This window comes from Mesoplodon mirus (assembly GCF_964341445.2).
Source record: "Mesoplodon mirus genome assembly, chromosome: 1".
NCBI lineage: Eukaryota > Metazoa > Chordata > Mammalia > Artiodactyla > Ziphiidae > Mesoplodon > Mesoplodon mirus.
Genome location: NC_138976.1, coordinates 3,089,347 through 3,112,805, shown reverse-complemented (window position 1 = coordinate 3,112,805; position 23,459 = coordinate 3,089,347). Strand labels below are relative to the sequence as shown.

At 56.7% G+C, this 23,459-nt stretch overlaps 1 protein-coding gene across 6 annotated transcripts in view; it reads right to left on the bottom strand.

The window, feature by feature from the left end:
* Positions 1 to 21,936, bottom strand: part of COL5A1 (collagen type V alpha 1 chain) — a 162,338-nt gene extending 140,402 nt beyond the window's left edge. For 4 of the 6 annotated variants that reach the window (XM_082624008.1, XM_082624010.1, XM_082624009.1 and 1 more), the window contains exon 1: positions 21,421 to 21,936. In XM_082624008.1, the coding sequence (XP_082480134.1) occupies positions 21,421 to 21,538 (118 nt within the window). In that variant the 5' untranslated portion in view covers positions 21,539 to 21,936. The remainder of the gene's footprint in view (positions 1 to 21,420) is intronic. The other 2 variants (XM_082624007.1, XM_082624011.1) reach the window with 1 other exon arrangement.
* Positions 21,937 to 23,459: the final 1,523 nt, after the last annotated feature.

Genomic DNA, 23,459 nt, shown 5'->3' with positions numbered 1-23,459 from the left:
CTCTCATAAAGCCCCACCCTCCGCCACCATCCTACTCACGCTATGCTCTAGCCAAGCTAAAGCCTGAATTCAAACACCAAGATCAGGGAGTGTCAAGGCCCCTGCACATTTCGTTCCCAGTACTTGGAATCCTGTTCCCCTGCCCTCTACTCCTGGTGAATCCCTTTCACCTTGAAGACCCCAGCTCAGGCATTACTGCCTCTGGGAAAGACTTCCCCAAGCCTCCCTGCTGGATCAGTGGTCCTCCTCAGTGTCCACTCTTATGGAATGAGATTGAACCATGTAAGATGACCGTTTGACTATTTTAGCCCATAAAATGGCAATTCCACGTGATTCAACCAAACAGACCCATCACCATGCTAAGGCTGTCCATCCCACCAGAGCGTGAGAGTCGAGGGCAGGGAGCCTGTCCATCCTTTAGTTTTCAGCACTGATGTCATGATCAACCCAACGCACCTGGCACACCCATGGCACCATCAGATGACCAGGTGAACGAAGGGCTCTCAGCCCCTCCCCCGCCCCCACAGCTCTGTGTTCCAACAGGACAGAGCAGCACCCTGGTGGGAATAATAGTGATTGAAACTGGGGGAGAGCTCACATTCCAGCAGAGACCTCAGGGAAAGAAGACATGGAGGGCCCTGGCAAACAAGTGGGGACTTCAGTCTCCATCGTCCCGTGGCCCCACAAAGCCCCCTCCCCTGACGGCCAACACCTGAGGTCCTCCAGGTGTGGGACCCCCAAGGCCTCTTGTCTGGGCTGGCTTTCCAGGAGGCAGGGCACCTCTCAGCTGGCAAGGGACGCTGGAAGGACCCTGTGACTCGCCACCGTGGAAAGGGACAAGCATCATGACAGCTGGTGAGGGAGTGCAGGGCCATGATGCAGGGTCATGAGTGACCACAGAGCCAGGATGGTGCTCACAGGGTCAGAGGTCACAGGGCCACACCCACCACCCACTACCACATGCTGAGCTGAGCCCCAGCCTCTCGGCACAGAACCTGTCCCACGAAAAGCTGTCATGTCCACGACCCTCTCACGCTTTCCCACTGACACCCCGAGGGCCCCGGCTGCAAACGTTTCTGTGGCCCCTGGTCCTGGGAGTGCCTGGTACCTGAGAGGCTGTTACCTGAGCAGAAGGTACAGTGCGTGAGTGTTCAGTCCACAGGTGGGCGCCAGGTACCGGGAAAGGTGCCGCCCTCAGAGTGTGCAGTGCTAGGGAAATCACGCAGACTGGGCTGAACCTGAGACCCACTCCCTGCCCTGCGGTTCTGGGAAACATCCTTCCTGTCCCTTTTTATAAAGTAAACACATTATCAGAACCTACTTCTGAGGGTTCAAACAGACAAAGTCTGCAGGCCTCTGCCCCCTGTCTGCTATGTGACACCAGGTGACGTGTATACCAGCCTCAGTCCCCCACCTATAGAAGGGGTGGACGGGGGGTGACCAGGACAAATCCAGTTCTGCAGATTGACAGGGGCACGTTCCTATTTTCAAAGGATCACTGAATGGCGCGGGCTCCGTCAATCCAGTCCAGCCCTTCCTGAATTGGCCTATTGGTCTTATTTCTTTTCTTTACTTGTTTTTTGACCATAAACTTTTTTAACTGACCAAGTCATTCCAGCCAAGAGCATCTGCCTGTCATCAGGAAAGGCACGCAGCTCCCAGGAGCAGCCAGCCCACACTCCCCTGTTTCGTGTCTCTGTTACCTACACACCTGCCCACCTTCCAACCAGCCCACCCGTTTTAACAACACATTCGCCCAATTCAAAAGACGCCGAGATGGGCTTCCCCGGTGGCACAGTGGTTGAGAGTCCGCCTGGCGATGCAGGGGACACGGGTTCGTGCCCCGGTCCGGGAAGATCCCACATGCCGCGGAGCGGCTGGGCCCGTGAGCCATGGCCGCTGAGCCTGCGCGTCCGGATCCTGTGCTCCACAACGGGAGAGGCCACAACGGTGAGAGGCCCGCGTACCGCAAAAAAAAAAAAAAAAAGACGCCGAGAGAACCGCACCCCCATGCACCCAGGTGTCCCCTCGAGAAAACCATGGGCCCCAATTTTTGTGTGTCCTTCCTTGACATCTACGAATATGCAAGCCTAGATTTCTGTGGGGTTGTTTTTACTAGAGATGGACTCATACCAAGAGGAGCATTCTTTACGTTGCTTTTCTTTACTTACATATCTTGGAGACTGATCCATTTCAGGAAATGTAAAAGCATGCAGACCCCACTCTTGCAGCTGCTTCACTGACTCTCCTCCACAGCTGCTCAGTGACTTATCTAAATAGCCCCCATAATGGGTACCTGGTTGTTTCAACCCTCTGCTCGTGCAGAAGGTGCTACATGCCTATTGTCATCACAGCTGTCTATACACACGTGCGCGTGTATCCACAGGAGACATTCCAAGAAGCAGAGTCATCAGGTCCAAGAGCATGTGCATTTTAGTACTTCGATAGATGTCACAGAAGCCTTTCCTAGAAGAACAATCTGTGAGCATGCCCACTTCCCTCGCCGGAGCCAACAGGCGCCTGTTCTCAGTGTTTGTGCTTTGTCCACCTGGCCAGATGAGAAGCTGTGTCTCCCTGGGGCTCACCTGCATTCCCTTCTTGTAAGGTCAAACATCTTCCCACCCGTTTAAAAGCTACCGGTGTTTTCTTTTCCAAGAATTATTCATGTCTTTTGTCCATTTTTTTGGTTTAATTCTTGGCCCTTTCTTATTGATTTGTAGGAGTTCTTTGAATATTATAGCATATCAATCCCTTTTTATAAATTTTTATTAGACTATAGTTGCTTTACAATATTGTGTTAATTTCTACTGTACCGCAAAATGAATCAGCAATACGTATACACATATCCCCTCTTTTTTGGATTTCCTTCCCATTTAGGTCACCACAGAACACTGAGTAGAGTTCCCTGTGCTGTACAGTAGGTTCTCATTAGTTATCTATTTTATACACAACATCTATTAGTTATCTATTTTATGTACAATAGTGTATATACGTCAGTCCCAATCTCCCAATTCATCCCACCCCCCCTTCCCCCCTTGGTATCCATACATTTGTTCTCTACGTCTGTGTCTCTATTTCTACTTTGTAAATAAGATCGTCTATACCAGTTTCTCCAGATTCCACATATATGCATTAATATGCAATATTTGTTTTTCTCTTTCTGACTTACTTCACTCTCTGTGACAGTCTCTAGGTCCATCCATGTCTCTACAAATGACCCAATTTTGTTCCTTTTTATGGCTAATATTCCATTGTATATATGTACCACATCTTCTTTATCCATTCCTCGGTTGATGGACATTTAGGTTGCTTCCATGTCTTGGCTATTGTAAATAGAGCTGCAATGAACATTGGGGTGCATGTGTCTTTTTGAATTATGGTTTTCTCTGGGTGTATGCCCAGTAGTGGGATTGCTGGGTCATACGGTAGTTCTGTTTTTAGTTTTTTAAAAAACGGCCATACTGTTCTCCATAGTGGTTGTATCAATTTACATTCCCACCCTTTTCTCCACACCCCCTCCAGCATTTATTGTTTGTAGATTTTTTTGATGATGGCCATTCTGACCAGCGTGAGGTGATAACCTCATTGTAGTTTTGATTTGCATTTCTCTAATAATTAGTGATGCTGAGCATCTTTTCATGTGTTTGTTGGGAATCTGTATGCTTTCTTTGGAGAAATGTCTACTTAGGTCTTCCACCCGTTTTTTGACTGGGTTGTTTGTTTTTTTGATATCAAGCTGCATGAGCTGTTTGTATATTTTGGAGATTAATCCTTTGTCAGCTGCTTCATTTGCAAATATTTTCTCCCACTCTGAGGGTTGTCTTTTCGTCTTGTTTATGGTTTCCTAAGCTGTGCAAATGCTTTTAAGTTTAATTAGGTCCCATCTGTTTATTTTTGTTTTTATTAAAGGGAGAGGACTCAAATCAATAAAATTAGAAATGAAAAAGAAGTTACAACTGACACCACAGAAACACAAAGGATCATAAGAGACTACTACAAACAACTATATGCCAATAAAATGGACAACCTGGAAGAAATGGACAAATTCTTAGAAAAGTACAACCTTCCAAGACTGAACCCAGAAGAAATAGAAAATATGAACAGACCAATCACAAGTAACGAAATTGAAACTGTGATTAAAAATCTTCCAACAAACAAAAGTCCAGGACCAGATGGCTTCACAGGCAAATTCTATCAAACATTTAGAGAAGAGCTAACACCTATCCTTCTCAAACTCTTCCAAAAAAATTGCAGAGGGAGGAACACTCCCAAACTCATTCTACGAGGCCACCGTCACCCTGATACCAAAACCAGACAAAGATATCACAAAAAAAGAAAATTACAGGCCAATATCACTGATGAAAATAGATGCAAAAACCCTCAACAAAATACTAGCAAACAGAATCCAACAACACATTAAAAAGATCAATCCCTTTTCTGTGATTCACATATTTTCATATTCTTTTTTTATAGTGATGGGTTGTTTGGGGGGTTTTGCCCAGAGAGAAAATCTTGACTTTTATGGGGTCAATTTTTTTTCTTTCCTAACTTCTACGATTTCTCTGTCATACAGAGAAAGGCCTTCTCATCCCAAGATCATAAAACCCAGTCTCCCGTATTTTCTTCTAGTAGTTTTACGGTTTCGTTTTTCAAGTTCACATCATTGGTCCATCTGGAATGCATTTTGGTGCAGGACTGAGGCAGGATCCAAGTTCTTTTTCCCAGATGGCTTTTTCCCTAACCCAGCCCATTTCAATGACTAATCCTTCCTTTCCCAGCCAACTTGAAAGGCTGCCTTTATCAAACCCTAAATTCCTGCGGGTGCCAGGCCTTAAAAGCCACAGAGCAATGCCTATGCACCCCCTTCACGCCCCACGTGGAGGGGAGGTTCTGCTCCTCAGCCAGACCCCCCCCCAGGATGCTCTCCTCCCCCAGGTGCAGCCCAAGAGGGTAAGTGTGAGCCTCCACAGCGGATGCGGCTCAGGGAAAATCCAAGACAGCATGCTTCACTGACACACAGATACTGACAATATCCAAAAAATGGGAAACAGCCCAACATCCAACACTAGGAGACTCTTCAAGTAAATCAGGCTTTTTACAGGCCGTCATGGAGGTGAACAGAATGCCTTCTTTTCCAAGTGAAATGAGAACGTCCAAGCCAACTGTGCTGGGGTCGGAGGCCTTGCCCTTCAGGGAGGGAGTGCCCTGTGGGGGACAAGGCCCCTGAGTAGGACTGCCCCCTACCCGCGCCAAGAATTTCCAGATCAGCCACCAGGAGGTATTTCCTTCCGTTCCTTATTTTTTGTACTCAGACCCAGTGGAGTTTGAGTCTGGGGGTTATGGGTGATCTTTATTTTCTTCTTTATACTTTTTCTTATTTTCCAAAATGTCTATAATGAACATATATCATTTTTAATTTAGAAAACATATATACCTATATAACTAAAGAGGGAAGAGAAGCAGGGGGAAAACACTCCAGGAGAGGGACACAGCTGGACAGTCAGGGGCCAGCCTTGCCCTGGCTCCACCCATGCCATCAGCAAGGGTCTTCAACTGACCTCTGACCCCCAGGGTCCAGAACTGCTCTTCCTCCTTCGGGGTACTGTTGTAAGAACAGGGCAGCACAAGGAAAGTGACACTTGCTTGGACCGGGAAAAGCCTGGGGCCCTGACTCCAGGATGGGGAGCCCCAGTTTCCAAAGCCTCAGGGTCAGCCCATGTCGGGCAGGGGCTTCCCCCTGAACCCCCCAGGGCCAGGCTTTGAGCCCTTCCCACAGGGCTGCATCCGACTGCCCTGGCACAGCAGCGTGCAGACCGTAGGTGCTCATTAAATGCTGAATTGCATTTTAGGAAGGCGGTCTCTTCAACCAGCCCCTTGGCAAAGCCACGCACGCTTCCCACAATGCTGTGGGCGCCCACAAAGACACTGGGCGGGTTTTAATTCAGAAGCAGTGTTTCTAGAGCGTTTCCCACCATGCGCCTAACTGGCAGCAGGGAACACGGAGATGCGCAGACACAAGCTCCCCAGGCAACAACTCCTCCCACGGCCAACAGCTCCAGAGTTTCGGGTTACAGGCTTGGGTGCAGACATGATGAACACCAGACCCAGGGCACCGTTTCCCCGGCCAGGAGAGCGCCCCAGCCAGGCCGTCCTGCCCCTCGCTCCGTCAGGGAGGCTGGGAAAGCCGGGACAGAAAGCGCTGCACACCTGGCCAGCATCAGGCTGGATGTGGCCCCTTGGCACCGGCTGGGTGACAACAGCAGCACGGAGCTTCCCAGGGGGAAGTTAGAGTGGAAGGAGGGATCTGGGCTGCAAGAGGAGAGACAGCAGTGAGTCGTCAGAGAAAAATGTGCTACGTGCAGCTGAGGAACCCCCGAGACGGGTGGGGGCTCAGAACAGCACAGATGTCAGGGCTTTTCCTGGGGGCACTTATTCATGGCTGCTTCCACTACGACAGACATCAGACCAGAAAACATTTTAATAAGGGACTAGAAAGAGACCAGACTACCCCTCTTCAGAGGATTTTTTTTTTTTTTTTTTTGGCCAAGATATTGACCAGGCATCAAAGTTTATGGGGAAAGGCACATGCCTGGAGCCCAGTGCTTTTATTGGGGCTTAAATTCAGCACAGGAGGGCAGATCGTGGAAACCCAGAGGCGGCCCAGGCTTGGCAAGAGCAGCCGTCCTGGGGAGGGCAGCTTTGAGCACGGGATGCTCGGTGTCCATGCTCGGGGGGGCGGGGAAGGGCAGGAGGCGGCATCCAGGGACAACGTGAGTGATCCCGCCACCTGCCCAGAAGCCCTGGAGGACAGAAGCAGGTCAAGGTCAGGGTTCGGAAGTGAGGAAGGGCGGGCAGAAGCTGACAGTATTTAAAGAATTCCAAAACACAGCCGAAGAGTTTCTGGACATTATTTATAGGGTAAGATGATTGATTCTGGAATGAAAGGGGCCTGAGGTGAAAGGGCCTGGATGGACTAAAGACAAGAAGCAGGGTGACAGCTGGGGAAATGAGCCAGAAGACGGAGGAGTGGGTCTTCGCAGAGGAGGTGGCCTGGGGTCCCGCAGGAGCCACGTTCTAATCCCCGGTCTCTTCCTTGTTAGCTGACTCACCCAGACAAATCCTCACACGGCTGACCTCACGGGTTTGTTGGGTGGAGTAAGAAATCGTGAGTGTAAGGCACCAGGACACAGTGCATCAGTGCTCACGGGGCAGGGGACACCAGGAGGACGGAGCTCACGCCTGCTTAGGGGCACACGTCGTGCACGAGTGCAGGCACACACACACATCACACACACTCACGCACACACGCCCTGCTGCAAACGGGTCATTTGACTGGGGATCCCGTGAAAGACCTGGGGTGGCTCAGATTGCTCTGTGAAGCGTGGTGGGCAATGTCAGTGTGGGACGATCCAGCACAGCCGTGAGCCCCCAGATTCCATCCTGTACACTCCCTGGGCTGTTCTTCCACAGTCGCCTGACTGAACTCCAGAGGGACCCTGGCAGGTCTCCTGCTTCCTCTCTCCTCTGGCCTCTCCAGGGGCCTCAAGCCCAGAATACCCGCCTCTGCCAGACAGTGAGGGGCCCCCATCCTCCGCCCGGAATAGCCCAGGCCCCCTCACGTCCGCCCACCCTGATTCGGTGAGCCGGCTCAAAGCACGTCGGCTGACACCCTCCAGGCTCACCAAGCATCTTCAGCTCCATCCCACAGCTCCTGCAGACGTGGTGGGACGTGACCTACCAAGAGACCCTGTGTGTGTGGAGATCCAAACTGCACCTCCTTAAACTCTCTACGAGGAAGACATCCCTGGCTCTACTTTGCACGTGAAGAAACAGAGACACGGAAGAGAGATGACGTTTCTGAGGTCACGGCTCAAGAGCCAGGCAGCCCCAGCCCCACAGCCTCGCCCGGGTTTCCGTGGCAGGTAGAGCTGGGCTGCAGTACCTCCCTTGGCCTCTAGGTGACCACGCCCACACCTGGTCTTGAAAAGTGAGGCTTGGATGTCATGCCGGTGAACTAGGGCCTTGCTTCCCCACTGTCCACCGTGACTTCTGCCCAATGACGTGACCTTCAACTAGAAATGCCTGGGACCACATGTGCAGGATGAGTGCTATTCCCTTGGTTTCAAATTAGCTGCAACTCCCTAACTTTTCCCAGTAGAACCTGCCTGGCCCAGTCAGTGGGATACGTGGGCCACCCAAGCAGCAAAATTTCGGAGGGCTCTGACAATTCTCTAGGACTCATGATCCATCCTAAGGGAAAACCAAGAGCAGAATTCTTGAGCCCAGTCCTTGGCAAGCCTGTTGACTCTCCTAAGATAAAGGGCGGGCTCAGAAATCAGGCCTCTGGGCATTGCTTCTCTCAGGGTTTTTTACTTTTCTTTTCTGATATGCTGATGGTTTAAAGATGTGGATTCTGCCCTGGTCCAGCTTCCCTGACCAGGAAGAGGTGATGGCTTAGCTGCACCAGCTTCACTCTTGGAACATCTCATGGGCTGCTCAGTCCCCACCTCGCCTTCAGAGGGGCAGCGGCTTGAAGCGTGCGCTACCCTTATCTTGTGCAACATTTGGCTTGTTCTCTCATCGTGTGTGAACTGATATGAAACAGGCAGGACCTCCCTGGCTATAATCCTCTCCTATCACTCTTTCCTCCCCACTAAAATGGAAAAAATGACTCATCCAGGGTAGCTCATCCCTGTATACAAACACAGCTGAATGCTGGGCTCAAGATCTAATCCTGTAGATCTGATCCAAGAAGCATGAGGAGGACCCAGAGCAGCCCAGGACTCAGCGGGGCTTTGGAAAGTGGGTGCTGAATACAGCACTGCTTCCTCCTGACACCAGGCAGGCGCCCACCCCCAGCCTGGGCCCCGGAGACAGGGGGAGGGCAGCCACCAGGTTTCACCAACCTCCCCCTCTCTGCCGGGATGAAGACCCCAGAGAAAAAGATGGGGCTGAAACCCCACCTCACAGTGATGTCTGCTCTCGGAAGGCCCTGTTCCCAGGAGGCTGGACAAAACCCAATTTCCACAACTCAAATGCTATTTTAAAGGCTCCAAATCTGCCACTTACTGGCTGTGGGGCTCCTGTGAGCCTCAGTTTTCTTGCCTGTAAAATGGGGATACGTCTTACCTAGGAAAGATGTCATCAGGACATCTTTCCTGATGACAGGAAACAACAGTGTGAAAGCACTTAGGATAAGAAAGGAAGAGAGAGAGGGAGGGAGGGAAGGAGAAGGAGGGAGGGGGAGGGAGGGAGGGGGAGGGAGAGATCTCTCTGCCGCTTCACCTTCCGAGAAAATTCTCAAGCAGACACTCCTCTCTCTTGTATCATATGCTCTTTGAATATAATTCATATTTCAGTTGCTGGGTTAAGGAAAGGCCTCGAAGGGGCAGTGACCCCAGGGCCATATGGGACCAGCTGTCCCTCATCCTCCAGGCCCAGAGGCTGACCATCCCTCAGCTGATCCCCACCAGCTCACAGAGTGGTGGGGGGCAGCTCTCTAAGGGGTGGACCCCCTCCCATGCCTCCCAGCCCTCGACAACAGCCCTCCCCCGGGTTCATAAATCCTGCTTGCGGGCCAGGCAGCTGTTTGTAATCGGACAGGTCCTGGCCAGGACGGGGAGGTGGGAGCCTGTCCACGCCGAGGGGCCCAAGGCGCTGCAGGGTGTGTGAGGGTGTGTGAGGACAGGCTGCCTCCTGGCGGGAATACCACAGCGGGGAAGGCGTGAAATGAAAGAAAAGAGTGAGCGTCTCCACTTGGATGCAGCTTTTGTTTTAGTTCTGCGAGCAAGGAAGCTTGAAGAGGCGCACAAGCCCCAGGTTTGGTGACCTAAAGGTTAAAACCATGGGCTCTGGAGGCCAGGCTCAGGCACATTCCGTCTGGGTGCCGTCCGCCTGCACAGGGTGAGCTCCCCGACGGAGGCGCCTGGCAAACAACCGTCATCAGGTCTGCCCTGGACAGAAGGAACCCTGAGACTGGACACCTGAGTTCCCTTGCAGCCTCGGAATCTCAGAACAAGTCTTCGAGGCTCAGACACCGTCCCCTGATGGCAGAGCTCCGAGACCACTGGGCTCCCCCAGCTTCGGGACGCTGAGCACAGCCCATCAGTGGGTGACGAAGCCGGATGCTGGGGCCTGCTCCCCCTGCTGCCCTGCTTCCAGCAGCCTGTGACCCTGGAGACCCCCAAGTCCTCTAGGTCTGAGTTTATTCATCTGCAAAACGACCCGCAGGCCAGAGGCCGGACCACTGACTCTGTGAGCCCTCCCGGTAAAATACCCAACCCCTTCCCGGGGGGCTGGGCCTGTGCACCGTCAGAGCCCCACACTCCTGGCAAAGGAGACGAGCCGTAAGTAGCTCCCACGTTAAATGCAGTGGAAAGGGCTTCCCTGGTGGCGCAGTGGTTAAGAATCCGCCTGCCAATGCAGGGGACACGGGTTCGAGCCCTGGTCCAGGAAGATCCCACACGCCACAGAGCAACTGAGCCCGTGCGCCACAACTACTGAGCCCACGTGCCCCAACTACTGAAGCCTGGGCGCCTAGAGCCCGTGCTCTGCAACAAGAGAAGCCACCGCAGTGAGAAGCCCGCGCACCACAACCAAGAGTAGCCCCCGCTCACAGAAACTAGAGAAAGCCCGCGCGCAGCAACGAAGACCCAACGCAGCCAAAAATAAATAAATACATAAATTTATTAAAATAAATAAATAAATAAACGCAGTGGAAGGTTCCACAGAGCCCCCACCCCAAGTATTAACTGCAAACTGCACCCCCTGCCCCACCTGGACTCGCTCCCCGCCCGGGGCCCTAACTGGGCCCTTTGCGCTGACAGTTCAGCCTCCTCTGAGGCCCAGCTGTAGCCCCGAACCTGCAAGCGGCAGGTTTATTCCTACTTTCAAGCACTTTATAGGAACTTTATACAATTGCTGCCCCTGTGAACTCCACCAGTCATAATAACAACAGAACAACAGTGATATAGAATAATTAACAAAGGCAGCCACTGTTATCAGTATGATCTAGCGTGTGCTGTCCTGCAGTGAACACGGGACGCAGGACACCCCAGGAAGGGCCCTACGTCCACACGCAGGCCACCTCCTTCCAGGTGGTGCCAGGGCCTCTGGTGTGGAGATGAGCTAACTTGGATCAGAGAGGTTAGGTAAAGTGTTCGAGGTCACACAGCCGGGGGTCCTATTCTCCATGCACTGATGCATCACTGCTTCCCAGCCTCATCTCCTGAACTTTCCTTTCGAAAGTCAGAGGAGGGGCTGACTGTCAGCTGGCCACAGAGGCTGGACCCACACAGGGAGGGGGAGGGCCAGGTGGACGTTCAGACCTTCCCATCTGGTACACCCCCCGTTTCCCAAAGTGCCCTCGACTGGTCACTGGCATCAGAACTCGAGCGGCAGGCCCCAGGCTCCACCCCAGACCCTTGGAGCCCGGAGCTGTGAGGCGGAGCCCCACGGCTGCTGAAGCTCTGGTCTCACCCGGATCCCTTGCTGAAGCCCGTCAAAGCCTACCTCGCAGGAAACTGGACCTGCTCACCAGCCTCCTGTGCTCCCAGGCAACCCCAAGCCAGAGCCCCACGCCCAGAGGACTCCACCCTCTGCAAAATGCCAGCGAAGCTGCGGCCTGGGGCCCAGGCCTCCAGCTGGAACACTCCTGGGGGTTCCGAATGCTGATGTCGTGGCTTTAACACATGGCAACATAATGACAAGAGCCTTTAGTCCTCCCAGTAGGCCTCTGAGATGGGTATTAGTTTACGCCCACTTCACAGATGGGGTACGGAGGCGCAGAGAGGCTTTCCTAGGTGCCTCAGCACCTGTGCTGAGCCCAGGCACACCGGGACAGGCAGGAAGCAAGGGGCCTGCCCTCTCGGCTCACCAGGGAGCTGAGAGCCTGGGGGTCGGCGGCGCTCACCCTCCCACTTAGGGCACTGGACCTGGCTGAGGCTGAGCTCCTTCTCTGTGTCCCTCGGGTGGGGATGCCCACCGTCCCTCCCCCACTGAGACGGAAGTACTCACTCTTGATGTGCGGTGAACACAGAGGAATAGCTGCGTGAGACCTGACGTCAGGGATCGGCTTCAAAGTAACTGGGCAGACGGGAGTGGGTGGCGGCTGGACCACGAGAGTGTCCTTGGGCGGATCCTCACCGAACCCACGAGGACCGAGGGGATCTGCTGTGCTGTGTTTGAAACGTCCCCGAACAACAACGACGGCAATAATAATAACAACGCTCTCAGAGCCGAGCCCGAATAAACCTTCCCACTTGAGGCTCCGTACTGCCCTCTTGCAGAATAAGTCTTTCCTTAGGAGAAGGGCAAGCTTGCCCCCAGGCAGGGAAGGAAAGCAAAGCATCACTGCTCCTTCCAGAGAGTGGGGCCACCGTGCAGAAAGCGGGGAGGACACGGTGGGTGGGGAGCATCTGTCTCTTCCTCTCTTCCTCCCTGGCACGCCTCCCCTCGGAGGTGCCGCCCCCCCCCCATCATTTATGCTGACACCTGCAGTCCACCTGTTTCAGGTGAGGGAGGAGGTCCTGAGAGAGTACTGGCCGCCCTCCCACGCCCCCTCCTCTCGGTCGGCTCCAACTCCTCCCCCCGAGATCCTGGCATCGCTGGGCAGAGCCGCCCCACCGCCTTGCCCGGGTATGAGCCCTGCATCCCCACCCCAGGTCCTCCCGAGCACCAGTGTCCTCACACTGAGGACCCCAGGATGCTCCTCGGGATGCCAGAGTTAACTGGCATGTAGCCATTGCCCAAGCAGTGCTTTCTGAGCTAAACGGCCACAATTTAAACTATGAACCTAAATAACATTAGTAATAATTCCCTGGAAAAGAATTACATTTAGAAGCCCTGTTCCCTGCACTTCCAGCCAGGAATGAGCTATTCGCCCTGCCTTTTCGATGTGAACATTTTCTGGTCTCAAAGGCATGGAAGGCGCAATGCCCCTTCCTCCCCGCTGCTCAAAACCAACCGGGACCCTCTCTCCCTAGAAGAGCAAGGTCTACACAGGACACTGACGCCGGAGGCTGTCTACTCCACCCGCATCCCAGGAGCACACAGAACTGCCTCGAAGGAGGAAGCCAGAACTGCCCGTCAGCATTTCAGATTCTCCCCAAAGAAAAAAAGTGCAAAAGAAGAGAAGTAACAGTAAGGCGGGTCCCAGAGACTTCACCCCAGCGGACATGAGGACAATATCTCCCCAGGCAGGGCCCTTGCAAACTGAACCTGGGGGCCCAGGGCCAGAAATGGCCCATCTTTCCTTCTCGGCTGCACCCTCCCCTGTGCAGGGCTCTGGGCCCCGGCCAGCTCTCCCCTCACCTGCCACCCAACAGGGTCCCCTAACGGACCCCCGGGAGCCAGGGCCCCAGGTCCCACTGGTGCACAGCTGCCCACTAGCCTCCCAAAGAAGGAGACCTTGACATTTAGCAAGACAGGACTGTACGCACACCCAGTTTTATGCATCAGAAATGAAGGAGGAATTGAGGCCGAGGTGCAGAGGCTACTCACAGTTGGTGGAGGCCGTGGACCTCTTTCTGAAGCGCAAGGACCCTGCCACCAAGGGACTGTCCCACGGCAAAGAAGAGCTGGAAGCTGCTGGAGGCCCCCTGACCTGGCACCTGCTATCAGTTTATATGCCGGTAATGACCTACACCAAGGCGGGGCGTGCTTTTCACTGGGATACAGAGGGCAACCATCACTCCTTTGTGCCAGCTGGGCCCACAGGGCCTCCCCTTGCACATCTGCAGGATGGGGCCAACCCCACCTGGTCCAGGTGCACCCCAGAGCAGGGCACTCCACAGGTAACACCCCAGAGCAGGGTTTGGTTAAATATGAACAGGAGTCAGAGGACAGACACACATGGGAAAGTGCCACTTGCCTCCACCAAGGGACTCCTCCCTTCAAACTCAGGGGGTGGGACCCCAAAAGCCGCAGGCCCTGGCAAAACGGGCTGGTCTCTGATTGGCCAGAGCCCCACTGGGGCTGGCAGTTACCTCCCTCTGATTGGCCAGTGGCCCACTGAGGCTGGCAGGTACCTCTCTCTGAGTGACCAGAGCCCCACTGGGGCTGGCAGGTGCCTCCCTCTGATCGGCCAGTGGCCCAGGGGCTGGCGGGTGCCTCCCTCTGATTGTCCAGAGCCCCACTGGGGGCTGGCAGCTACCTCCCTCTGACTGGCCAGTGGCCCAGGGGCTGGCAAGTGCCTCCCTTTGATTGGCCAGAGCCCCACTGGGGCTGGCAGGTACCTCCCTCTGATTGGCCAGTGGCCTAAGGGCTGGCGGGTGCCTCCCCCTGATTGTCTGGCGGCACCACTCTACTAGCTGATGAATGTTTCACTACCTCCCACTTTGCACTTCACTGGATACAATCGCCTGTTCACAGGTCTGATTCCCTCACTGCACCGGAAGCTCCTGCAGGGCTGGGATGTTCACGTACCGCTCACCTGTGCACCTGCTGCCTGGTGCCCGGCACAGGTCTGCCTCACATTAGAGGTCTGCAAATGCTTCAAGCACAGCCACTGTCACTCCGGAGTTCTCCACAAAGGGCCAGCCTCTCCTGCATTTCCTCTGCACCCACACAGGAAAGGATTCCACTAAAGCCTCACCCACCGCCCTCTGGGTTACCCTGCCAGCAGAGTGGAAGACAATGGCTTCCCACCTTCCATTCAGATTAAAGTGCTCACTCTTTTTCATTGTTAGGTCACTAGTTTTCCAATGCAAGAGTCAGAGGTTTTAGCTAAATCACTCCCGTCACATACGCACATTTTGATGTCATTTTATAGCATTTATAAAAAAATTAATAAAGAGACCAATAAAATCCCTATTGCCAAGGTGCAGGCAGAACAGGACAGAAGAGTGAATTTCCCCCAAAAGAACACAGGTCTAGGAGACAGGAAATAAAGGAATCCCCCATTTCATGCACAGAGACATCGCAGAAAACGGGCCACTGGAGCTCTGTGTAATGAGACGTGGAGAAAAGTGGGTCAGACTGTGGTTCCATTTCTTAGGTCTGAGTCACCAAAGAGTGGCGACATTTACTCCTACTGTGGGTTATGACATAGGTTGGGAACCTGCCAGAAAAACTACTGGGTGAGTCTAAGCTGATGGGATGACGGCTCAGACAGCAAGACATAATGTAACACGGAGCGACCCCCCCATCACCCCACCACGAATCCCCACGCATCCAACGGAGCATTCATTCATTCATTCTATGGACTGTGCCCCAGACGCCGGGGTGCGCGGGTGCAGGAACAGCGTCTGAGTTAGCAAACCCCCGCCACACCCGCCCCGGATGTCCCTCCAGATCACCAGCCATCACCCACGGTCATGTCTCCGGGGCAGAAGACCAGAGTCTTTGAGGTGGGACGTGGGCAGGTCCATTCCCATCCCTGCGGCCCCCATTCCTCCTTGTACAGTAGGGGTGGCCTGAGGAAGAAGGGGAGGGGCGTGCTGCACGTGACCCGCCCCACGACTGCTCCAGGATGCAGGCGCCTCCGTGCTGGGGCTCGGACCGCAGAAGTCGCAGCAAGCGCTCCAATAAACTCACCGGGGGCTGTGTAACCCCTTTTCATGCTCACCCGTGAGGGGGCACCAGGGTGACTGTTCACAGGACAGTGAGGGGGTGACTCATAGGGCCAGCCAGTGAGCAGAGCCAAGAACTCACCCTGGACCCCAGACCTGCTGCTGCCTGGGGGCCCCAGGAGGACGTAACAGTGACAACAGTGACAGGGGCTTGCTCTGAGCTTTGGACACGCTATGGACTGAACCCTCTCGAAAATCCTGCAGGAGTCACAGCCATCACCCCTTCCTGCAGATAGGGAAACTGAGGCAAAGTGCACCGCTGGTGGGGGTGGGGTGGGATGTGGGCCCTGGCCGTCCAGCTCCAGGCCGCTGGCCCCGAGCCGTCACCCACACCGGGTCTCCAGGCCGTGTCCTGTGGCAGGGGCAGCTCTGCCTAGGAGAAGGGCCAATGCAGGCTCTGCCTTCAGGACCTCAATATCTCCACGAGCCAGGCCAGAAAGCTTAAAACTAACATTTGGCCAAGTGCTGACACCAGATGAGTCGATTACAGGGGAGAAATAAACAGAGGGAGAAGCAGAAGCTATAATATAACATCGCCCTCCTGTGAGCAAAAAAAGACTCATCAGATTATCAGACCCAGCTGGACTGAGTTTGTCCTGGGGCTGGACCCAACGCCTCGTGGCTGCCCAGTGGGCTCCGTGGCCACGGGTCATCTCCTCGTCTCCGATCCGGCAGGAGTGGGGCACGATTACGGAGAGAGATGCGGCCTCGCCGTGAGCACCTCAAACACACCAGGCCCTGCCTGAGCAGACCCTGGAAACACATGGACCTGTGCATGGATGTGGGTGTGCATACTCGTGTGCACGTGTACACCCACACACACGGACATGTCACACACACAGGCACACACACGCATCCACACACACACTCACATCACTAGCACACACATGCTTGGACACACACACACAAACGCACACACAGGTGTACAACCCTGCAATGGGCTTGTAAAGCATTTTCACATACGTTGCCTAGGGTGACCTTTACTGTGACCCCACGAGGTGTCGTGGGAAATGGACCCACCGAGCATATGGGGGTGCTGAGGAGAGTGAGGGGGGGCTCAGGCTGAGTCACTTGTGGATGGCAGAGCCCTGGGGGTCTCACCAGCCCCCATAGCCTCCTTGGACGGACACGCCTCCCTCAGCTGGGCTCCCGCTGGAATACTTGCATTTAAAAGAGGATTGTGGGGCTTCCCTGGTGGCGCAGTGGTTGAGAGTCCACCTGCCGATGCAGGGGACACGGGTTCGTGCCCCGGTCCGGGAAGATCCCACATGCCGCGGAGCGGCTGGGCCCGTGAGCCATGGCCGCTGAGCCTGCGCGTCCGGAGCCTGTGCTCCGCAACGGGAGAGGCCACAACAGCGAGAGGCCCACGTACAGCAAAAAATAATAATAATAAAAAAATAAAAGAGGATTGTGAGGCTTCCCTGGTGGCGCAGTGGTTGAGAGTCCGCCTGCCGATGCAGGGGACGCGGGTTCATGCCCCGGTCAGGGAGGATCCCACATGCCGCGGAGCGGCTGGGCCCGTGAGCCATGGCCGCTGAGCCTGCGCGTCCAGAGCCTGTGCTCCGCAACGGGAGAGGCCACAACAGTGAGAGGCCCGCGTACAGCAAAAAAAAAAAAAAAAGAGGATTGTGGCAACCCTACGCTTTTTCCTTTTGCAGAAACACCACCCAAAACAGTAGCCATAATAAGACCCTCCGCTCATCAGGGGCTTCCTGTGCCTTGACATTCCACACGCGGTCTCTGTAGATCGCCTCAGTCTCCATAACCACCCTCAAAGCACGAAAACCATTTCTCCCCGTTTTCCAGAGAGGAGAGCTGAGGCACAGTGGCTGGCCCCCGCCCAGCCGACCCCTCAGAGGCAGAGGAACCATCCACGCTGCCCTGGGTTCAACAATCTAACTGCCAAGGACTGTCCCCCCACGTCCCTGCCTCGCGAAACAGGGGACCCAAAGCGCGCCGGACCCGCCCAGGCCAGGGCAGGCGGCACCCCTCGGATCACCTCTTAACCCCGAGAGGGTTAAGGCAGGCCCCGGCCTCCCTCCTGTCCCCTCAGAGGCCCCCCCATCCCACAGCGGCCACTTCTGCTGGCACAGCACTGTCGGGGCAGGCGGTGCGGGAGGCGCCCTGCCAACCAAGCTAATGAGGGGCTTTCCAGCCAAGGGAAGCAGCTCCGGGAGAACAGGGAAGCTGCGGGGGGGGGGGGGTGTCCTGCGGGGAAGAAGGCACGGAGGAGACAAAAGCCAGAGGTGGAGGAGGGCACCTGCGGAGGAGGCCTTTTGGAACAAAAGGAAGGGGAAGAAGAAAGGAAAGGTCAAGTGTAGCATCACCTCCTCCAGGAAGCTGCCCCAGATCTCCCCACGGGGGCCAACCCTCCAGACAGGCTCGGCAGGAGAATGAACAGTACAGCGAACGGCGTCCACATGCGTGCCTCGCACCAGCCTGTGGGCCCTGGAGCCAGGCGCTCTGTCACCCCAGCCTTCCCACAAGCAGGCCCGGCGCAGGCAAAGCCTCCAGGGGTCGTCGGGTCACGCCAGTGAGTGAAGGGCCTGGTGAAAGGGGAGTGGAGACGGCAGACCCCGGGTGCCCCTGGATGGCATTCGGATAAAAAGCAGGGGTGTAAGGGGCAGGAAGGCACCGAAACAGTCTGCTGGGGCCAAATGGAACCCCTCCCTGGTCCCAGGGCCGTGTCTGGGCTGAGCCCCAGGCTGACAGCAGCTCCAGGCACTGGGCCTCCCCCGTGGAGAAGCTCACTCAGCGCCCAGGTGCAGGGACCAGACAGACCCAGAGTGTGCGGTCCCAGCCCCCTGTTCCCCGGGCCTCTCAGAGTGCCAGCCCCACCCCCTCACCTTGCAGGCCGGGATGAGGGTCCAAGGAGGTGATGTGGGCACAGGGCTAAGAGCAGACCAGGCAAGTGCCAGCAAATTCATTCCAATCGGTACCACGGGTGTGGGTGTCTCAGGAGCCAGGGACCCTGCCCTGCTCTGCGTTGCAAATCCCAGGCTCCACTGTGGGTACGGCAATGGGGCCTCGGGGTGCGCGTGACTCATCCTCGACCCTCGGGGGCTCCGAGCGAGTCTGTGCTGTCACCGTGATTCAGTGAGGGGCGGGGGGCAGTGGGTGTCTGTTCCCCACAACCCTCTGCTCCACCCAACAATGTCCGTGACCCAGGGAAGAGGCAGGGGTGGGAGATGGGGCCAGACAGCCAGAGGGCAGGGGCGGGGCAGGCGGGCATCAGCTGTGCTCGGCTAAGGGCGTGGCTGTGTGAGAGTCCAGAGATATCTGAAGGGTGGGGTAACGGGGCAGGCTCTGGCCAGCACCCCAGGAACAGCCATGGAGCGACATCACGGGACAAGGGAACTTTGTGCTTCCGCACAAGGAAGAAACTCCTGCCCGTGGCCACTGCCGGGTGGTCGCGGCGACCCGAGCTCCAAGCCCTGCAGCCACTAAAATCTGGACCAGAGGAGACACAGGCTTCGGGGAATCAGCTTGGCTTCTGAACTCCTCCCACTGACTGCTCTTTTATGGGGAGGAGGGGGAAGGGGAGGAGAAGATGGAAAAGGCTGTCTTTTCAGCCAACTTGATTGAGTCAGAGGAAATTTAACCATTTGATGTCTGTCAAGTCCCACAAAATTTGGACAACTCTTCCCACCAAATTATTGCCAAGAGCGATCACGTGACGGGCGTCAACCAATGATGTGCCGGGGAGATGACCTCAATTTCCAAATATTGGGGTCATGTTTCATTTCACTTACTCTCCTTTGCCCGTTACAATGTTAAACGGCCCCAAATGCAATCTGACTTTTCATTCCTTCACACGCTTGGCCAAGAAGAAGGTAGGAAAAAGAGCCATGTTCAGCGGGAACTCAAAAAACATCTGGTGGATCTCAAAATGGAGAGAAGAGCTGCCTGCGGATGGCCTCTCCTGCCCCCCCGCCCGCCCCCGCGTGTCAGCGGACAGCCGTTCCCGCTGGCCACGCACTGAGGATGACTTCCAAAAGGGTCCCACCCTCGTGGCGGTGAGGGGAGGTCTGTGAAACCCACCCAGAGACGTGGCTTCTTCACAGGCTCTCAGCGTCTTTTCGACAAGAGCAAAACGTCCAGCTCCACAGCCACGGTCCAGGCATCCACCTCATGCCACACTCAGTTAGGAAGGGAAACCGGAGACGGGCGGGGGGCAGAGATGGGGAGTGGGATAAACAGCCGACCCCAAACCCAGGCGAACGCATGCTCTGTGTGCTCCCCAGCCAGTGCCCAGCCCCGGCTTTTGGGGGTGGCGACTCCCCTGAAGGATTCCCGCCTGACTTCCTAGGGGGAAAGCCCGGCAGAGGAGCTGGGACAGGGCTATGGCCCTGGGCCTACAGGGGTCCCATGACCACATCCCCACCCTGCTCCGTGCCACTTTTCTGGAGGCCGCTACTGTCCCCCACCTCCAGTGATCCCGGGAGAAACACAAAGCCAGTTAGCCTGGGATCCAGGGCACGTAGGTGGCAGCCCAGGGCTAAGACCCCAGGTCCCCAGAGCCAGGCCAGGCTCCCCTCCGCTCCCCCAGCCCCTGACTGGCTGGACACCCTGATTCCTGCTCACCCCCTCTGGCCCACCAAGCACTCACTGTACCAGGAAAAAGGGAGAGAATGTCTTAACTGGCCAGTGGAACACGGAAGTGATGCTTCCCACATGTCTTCAAATGACAAAGCGGAGGAGAGAAGAGCGGAGACAGTAAAGCGGTGTCTTCTCACAGGGGGCCCCTGGCTGGTCCTGCTGTCCACCGAGCCACGGTCCCATCCCTCTGCCCGCACCTTCCTTGACCCTGCAACAGCGGCTCTGAGCCTCGTCTCCGCATCTGTTAACGGGGCCCCAGAGGACTTGCGGGGCCTCGGGCTCCGACGACTGAGGCTTGTGAAGTCCCATCCCACAGATAACCACAAAAGGTGATGCTTAGAAAAACCACTGTCCCGTCAGGAAGCTGTGTGGGAGAGAGCTGGAGCTGCAAGCATCCAGGCTGGCACACTGTCAGTGCTGGCCTGGTGGACGCCATCCACTGGAGACAGCTCCTTCTAAGGGCAGACCTCTGGCAGAAGAAATCCCACATCTGTGTGTCATCTGAACCCCTCACAGCCAAGACTCCGAGAGCATCTCCCGCCTTTGCTCCAAGAATCCCGTCTCTGGGCAGCTAACCCAAGAAAAACTGCCTTCCAGGAGGTCGAGAGGTGGGATTAGAGCAGGGCTGCTCCACCACCCGCCCGGGGCTCCCCGGTACCACTCACTGAGTACTTAGATGGTGGGGAACCACAGGAAGCTCTGTTTCCTGAGAAAGGGAGAGTCAGCCGGGTCTGGAGGCAGAGGAAGAGGGTGCTTGGAGAAGTCCTGGGCTGGGGGCTCAGCTGCTGGGATTCTCCCCAGCGGCCCCCCATCCCAGGAGGCCCGGCCGGAACTGGCCCGCTGCGACTCTAGGGGGCGACCCTTCCCGGGTTTCAGGAAAGGAAGTTCTGCAGCGGGGCTGTGTGGGCCAGAGCTGCGCGCTTGTGATGTGGGACAGAGAACGCAAAGTTTCGGGACAAAAGTGTGCCTGCCTGGTGGACAAGCCCTCTGGCTGATCCAACACAGAGCCCTTCCTCGGCTCCCCGACAGCCCCACCCGCCGGCCCGTCTGGCGTGGGGAGTATTGTGCCGGCGCGTTTCCCTCTCCGGGGCCCCCAGCGAATGGCATTCGGAGTCCCGGCCCGTGCATTCCACAGCCCAGGGGGGGAAGGTCGGGCACGCGCGGAAGAGGCCGGGCGCCCTGGGATGACAGCCGCGCTGGCCCCGGCCCCCCGGCCCCCGGCCCCCCGCGCCCAAGCGCCCCGCGCCCTTACCTGCGCGGCTCGGAGGCGGCGCCCACAGCAGCAGCAGCAGGAGCAGCAACGGCGGGGACAGCAGCGGGGCGCCCGGGAGGAGCGGGCTGCGCGCTTTCCAGCGGGTGTGGACGTCCATGCCGGCGGGGCGCGGGCGCGAGTTGGGCGCGCGGGGACGCACGGGGCGCGGGGCACAACTCAGGGGGCCGGCACAGCTTTAGACAGTCATGGGAGCAGCCGCCGGCCCGTTCTCTTTGTGGTGGCGGCTCTCTGGAGGGTCGGCTGGCGCGCTCGCCCACGGGCGGGAGGGCTCGACCTTGGCCCGCGGGGCGGCCGGGACCCCGGTTCGGCTCGCTCGCCCTGGCCTCCCCCGCCTCCTCCGATCCCTTCTGGCCTCCTCCTCGCCGCCGCCGCCGCCGCCGCCGCCGCCCCGCGACTCGCTCCCCGTGGGCGCTGCGCTCGCGTGAGGTCCTGCGCCGGCCGCGGGGACGAACGAGGAGTGCGGACCTCGCCTCGGGCGCCGAGCACTTTTCCCCCTTCCCCTCCCTCCCTCTCTCTGGGAAGGCACCCGCGGAGGCCGTGGCTCCCCAGCGCCCGCAGCAAATCAGAGCCGGCGCTGGGCTCGGCCGGGCCGGCCCCCGCCTCCCACTGGGCGCCGCGGGCGAGGGGGTGGGGCCAGCGGGCGAGCGGCGGCGAGGAAGGGGCTGGCCCGGGGCGGGCGGGGACTCGGCGAGGGCCAGGCGCCCCCTGCTCTGCCGGCGAGCGCGGGCGGACGGGGCCCGGCGGCCCACGCTGCACCCCGCTTTCCCCGCTCCAGGGGCCCGCACCTGGCCGAGCCCCAGAACCAGTGTGCAGGGGCCCCGAGTTCGATCATTTGGGGTTTAAAAAGGACGTTGCAGCTCACCCCGCCAACTTTTTCGTTTACTTGGAGTTCAGAGCTCCTCTTCTGGGTGGAGACTGAACTTCCAATCCAGCCAGATCGGGGCGCCCAAGACTGTGGCAGACATGTCCACCCCGAGAGAGACGACCCGCCCTCCACCTTCCCCCACTGCAGATTGGGCATCCGTGCCCAGGCTGGGGTCTAGGCTCCCAAGAGCTCTCCGAGGGAGCTCGGATGCCACACATCCTGGATATTAATCAGGCGAACTTGGCCAGCACCCCCTCCCCACTCCCTCCCTCCTACTGCGTGGAGACCCCTCTGCCACAAAAAGGAAAGCGAAGAAGACACTCTTTTGGGAGGCGACAGCAGGCAGAGGGGTGAGGGGTTGGGGCGCTGCTGCCCTGGTACTGCCACTGGGCACTGCCTCTCTCCCTCCGCTTCTTTAAGCCTTGGTGAGGTCTCCCTGGAGTCGGTAGCAGCCCCTCCCACCTGGCTCCCCACATAACCTGCTGGAGCCCCGCTCACACCCCTTCCTCGAAGAGCAACAGAGCTGGTTTTTAAAGAGGAGGGAAGGTGAGTCAAGGGGCTTTTCAAACCCTAAGCCATCCGCATCCCCTTTGAACAAATAGTTCAGCCAGTGATGCCCAAGCAGTGCTCCCTGCCTCCAGTTACATCTCCAGACTGGGCGTGAAATTCCCCAAATGCCCTTTAACTCCCATCATTCTGGAAACAGGAAGGGAGGGGAGGCGGGCAGAGGTTAGGTTTGCTGGGACGGCCACGTCCTGCCTCTTGAGCCAGGTGGTGGTTCACTGGTGCTACCCTGATGGTCCACATCTGCCCCACGTGCCCTTCGCGGCACTAAATGTTGCCCGGGAAAAGGATGAGACTCACAAAGCAAAGCTAAATGGTCCTTCTGGTTTTTTATAGCCCTTTGTTGTTGTTTTACAACCTGTATAAATCACATATATGATCGGGGAAATGTGTGTGTGCGTGTCTGTGTGTGTAAGTTGTGTGTGTTGGTTCCGCTGGAGCTGGTCCTTTGTGTGCCTTAATGAGAGGGAAATTCCATCAGACACTCCCTGAGCCCCCAGCTCCACCTGGCCCCTGGAACGCCCCCCACCAGGGGAAGGCCAGCTTCTCCCAAAGACTTGGGATGCTACCATAGGTCAGTGGTCTAGTT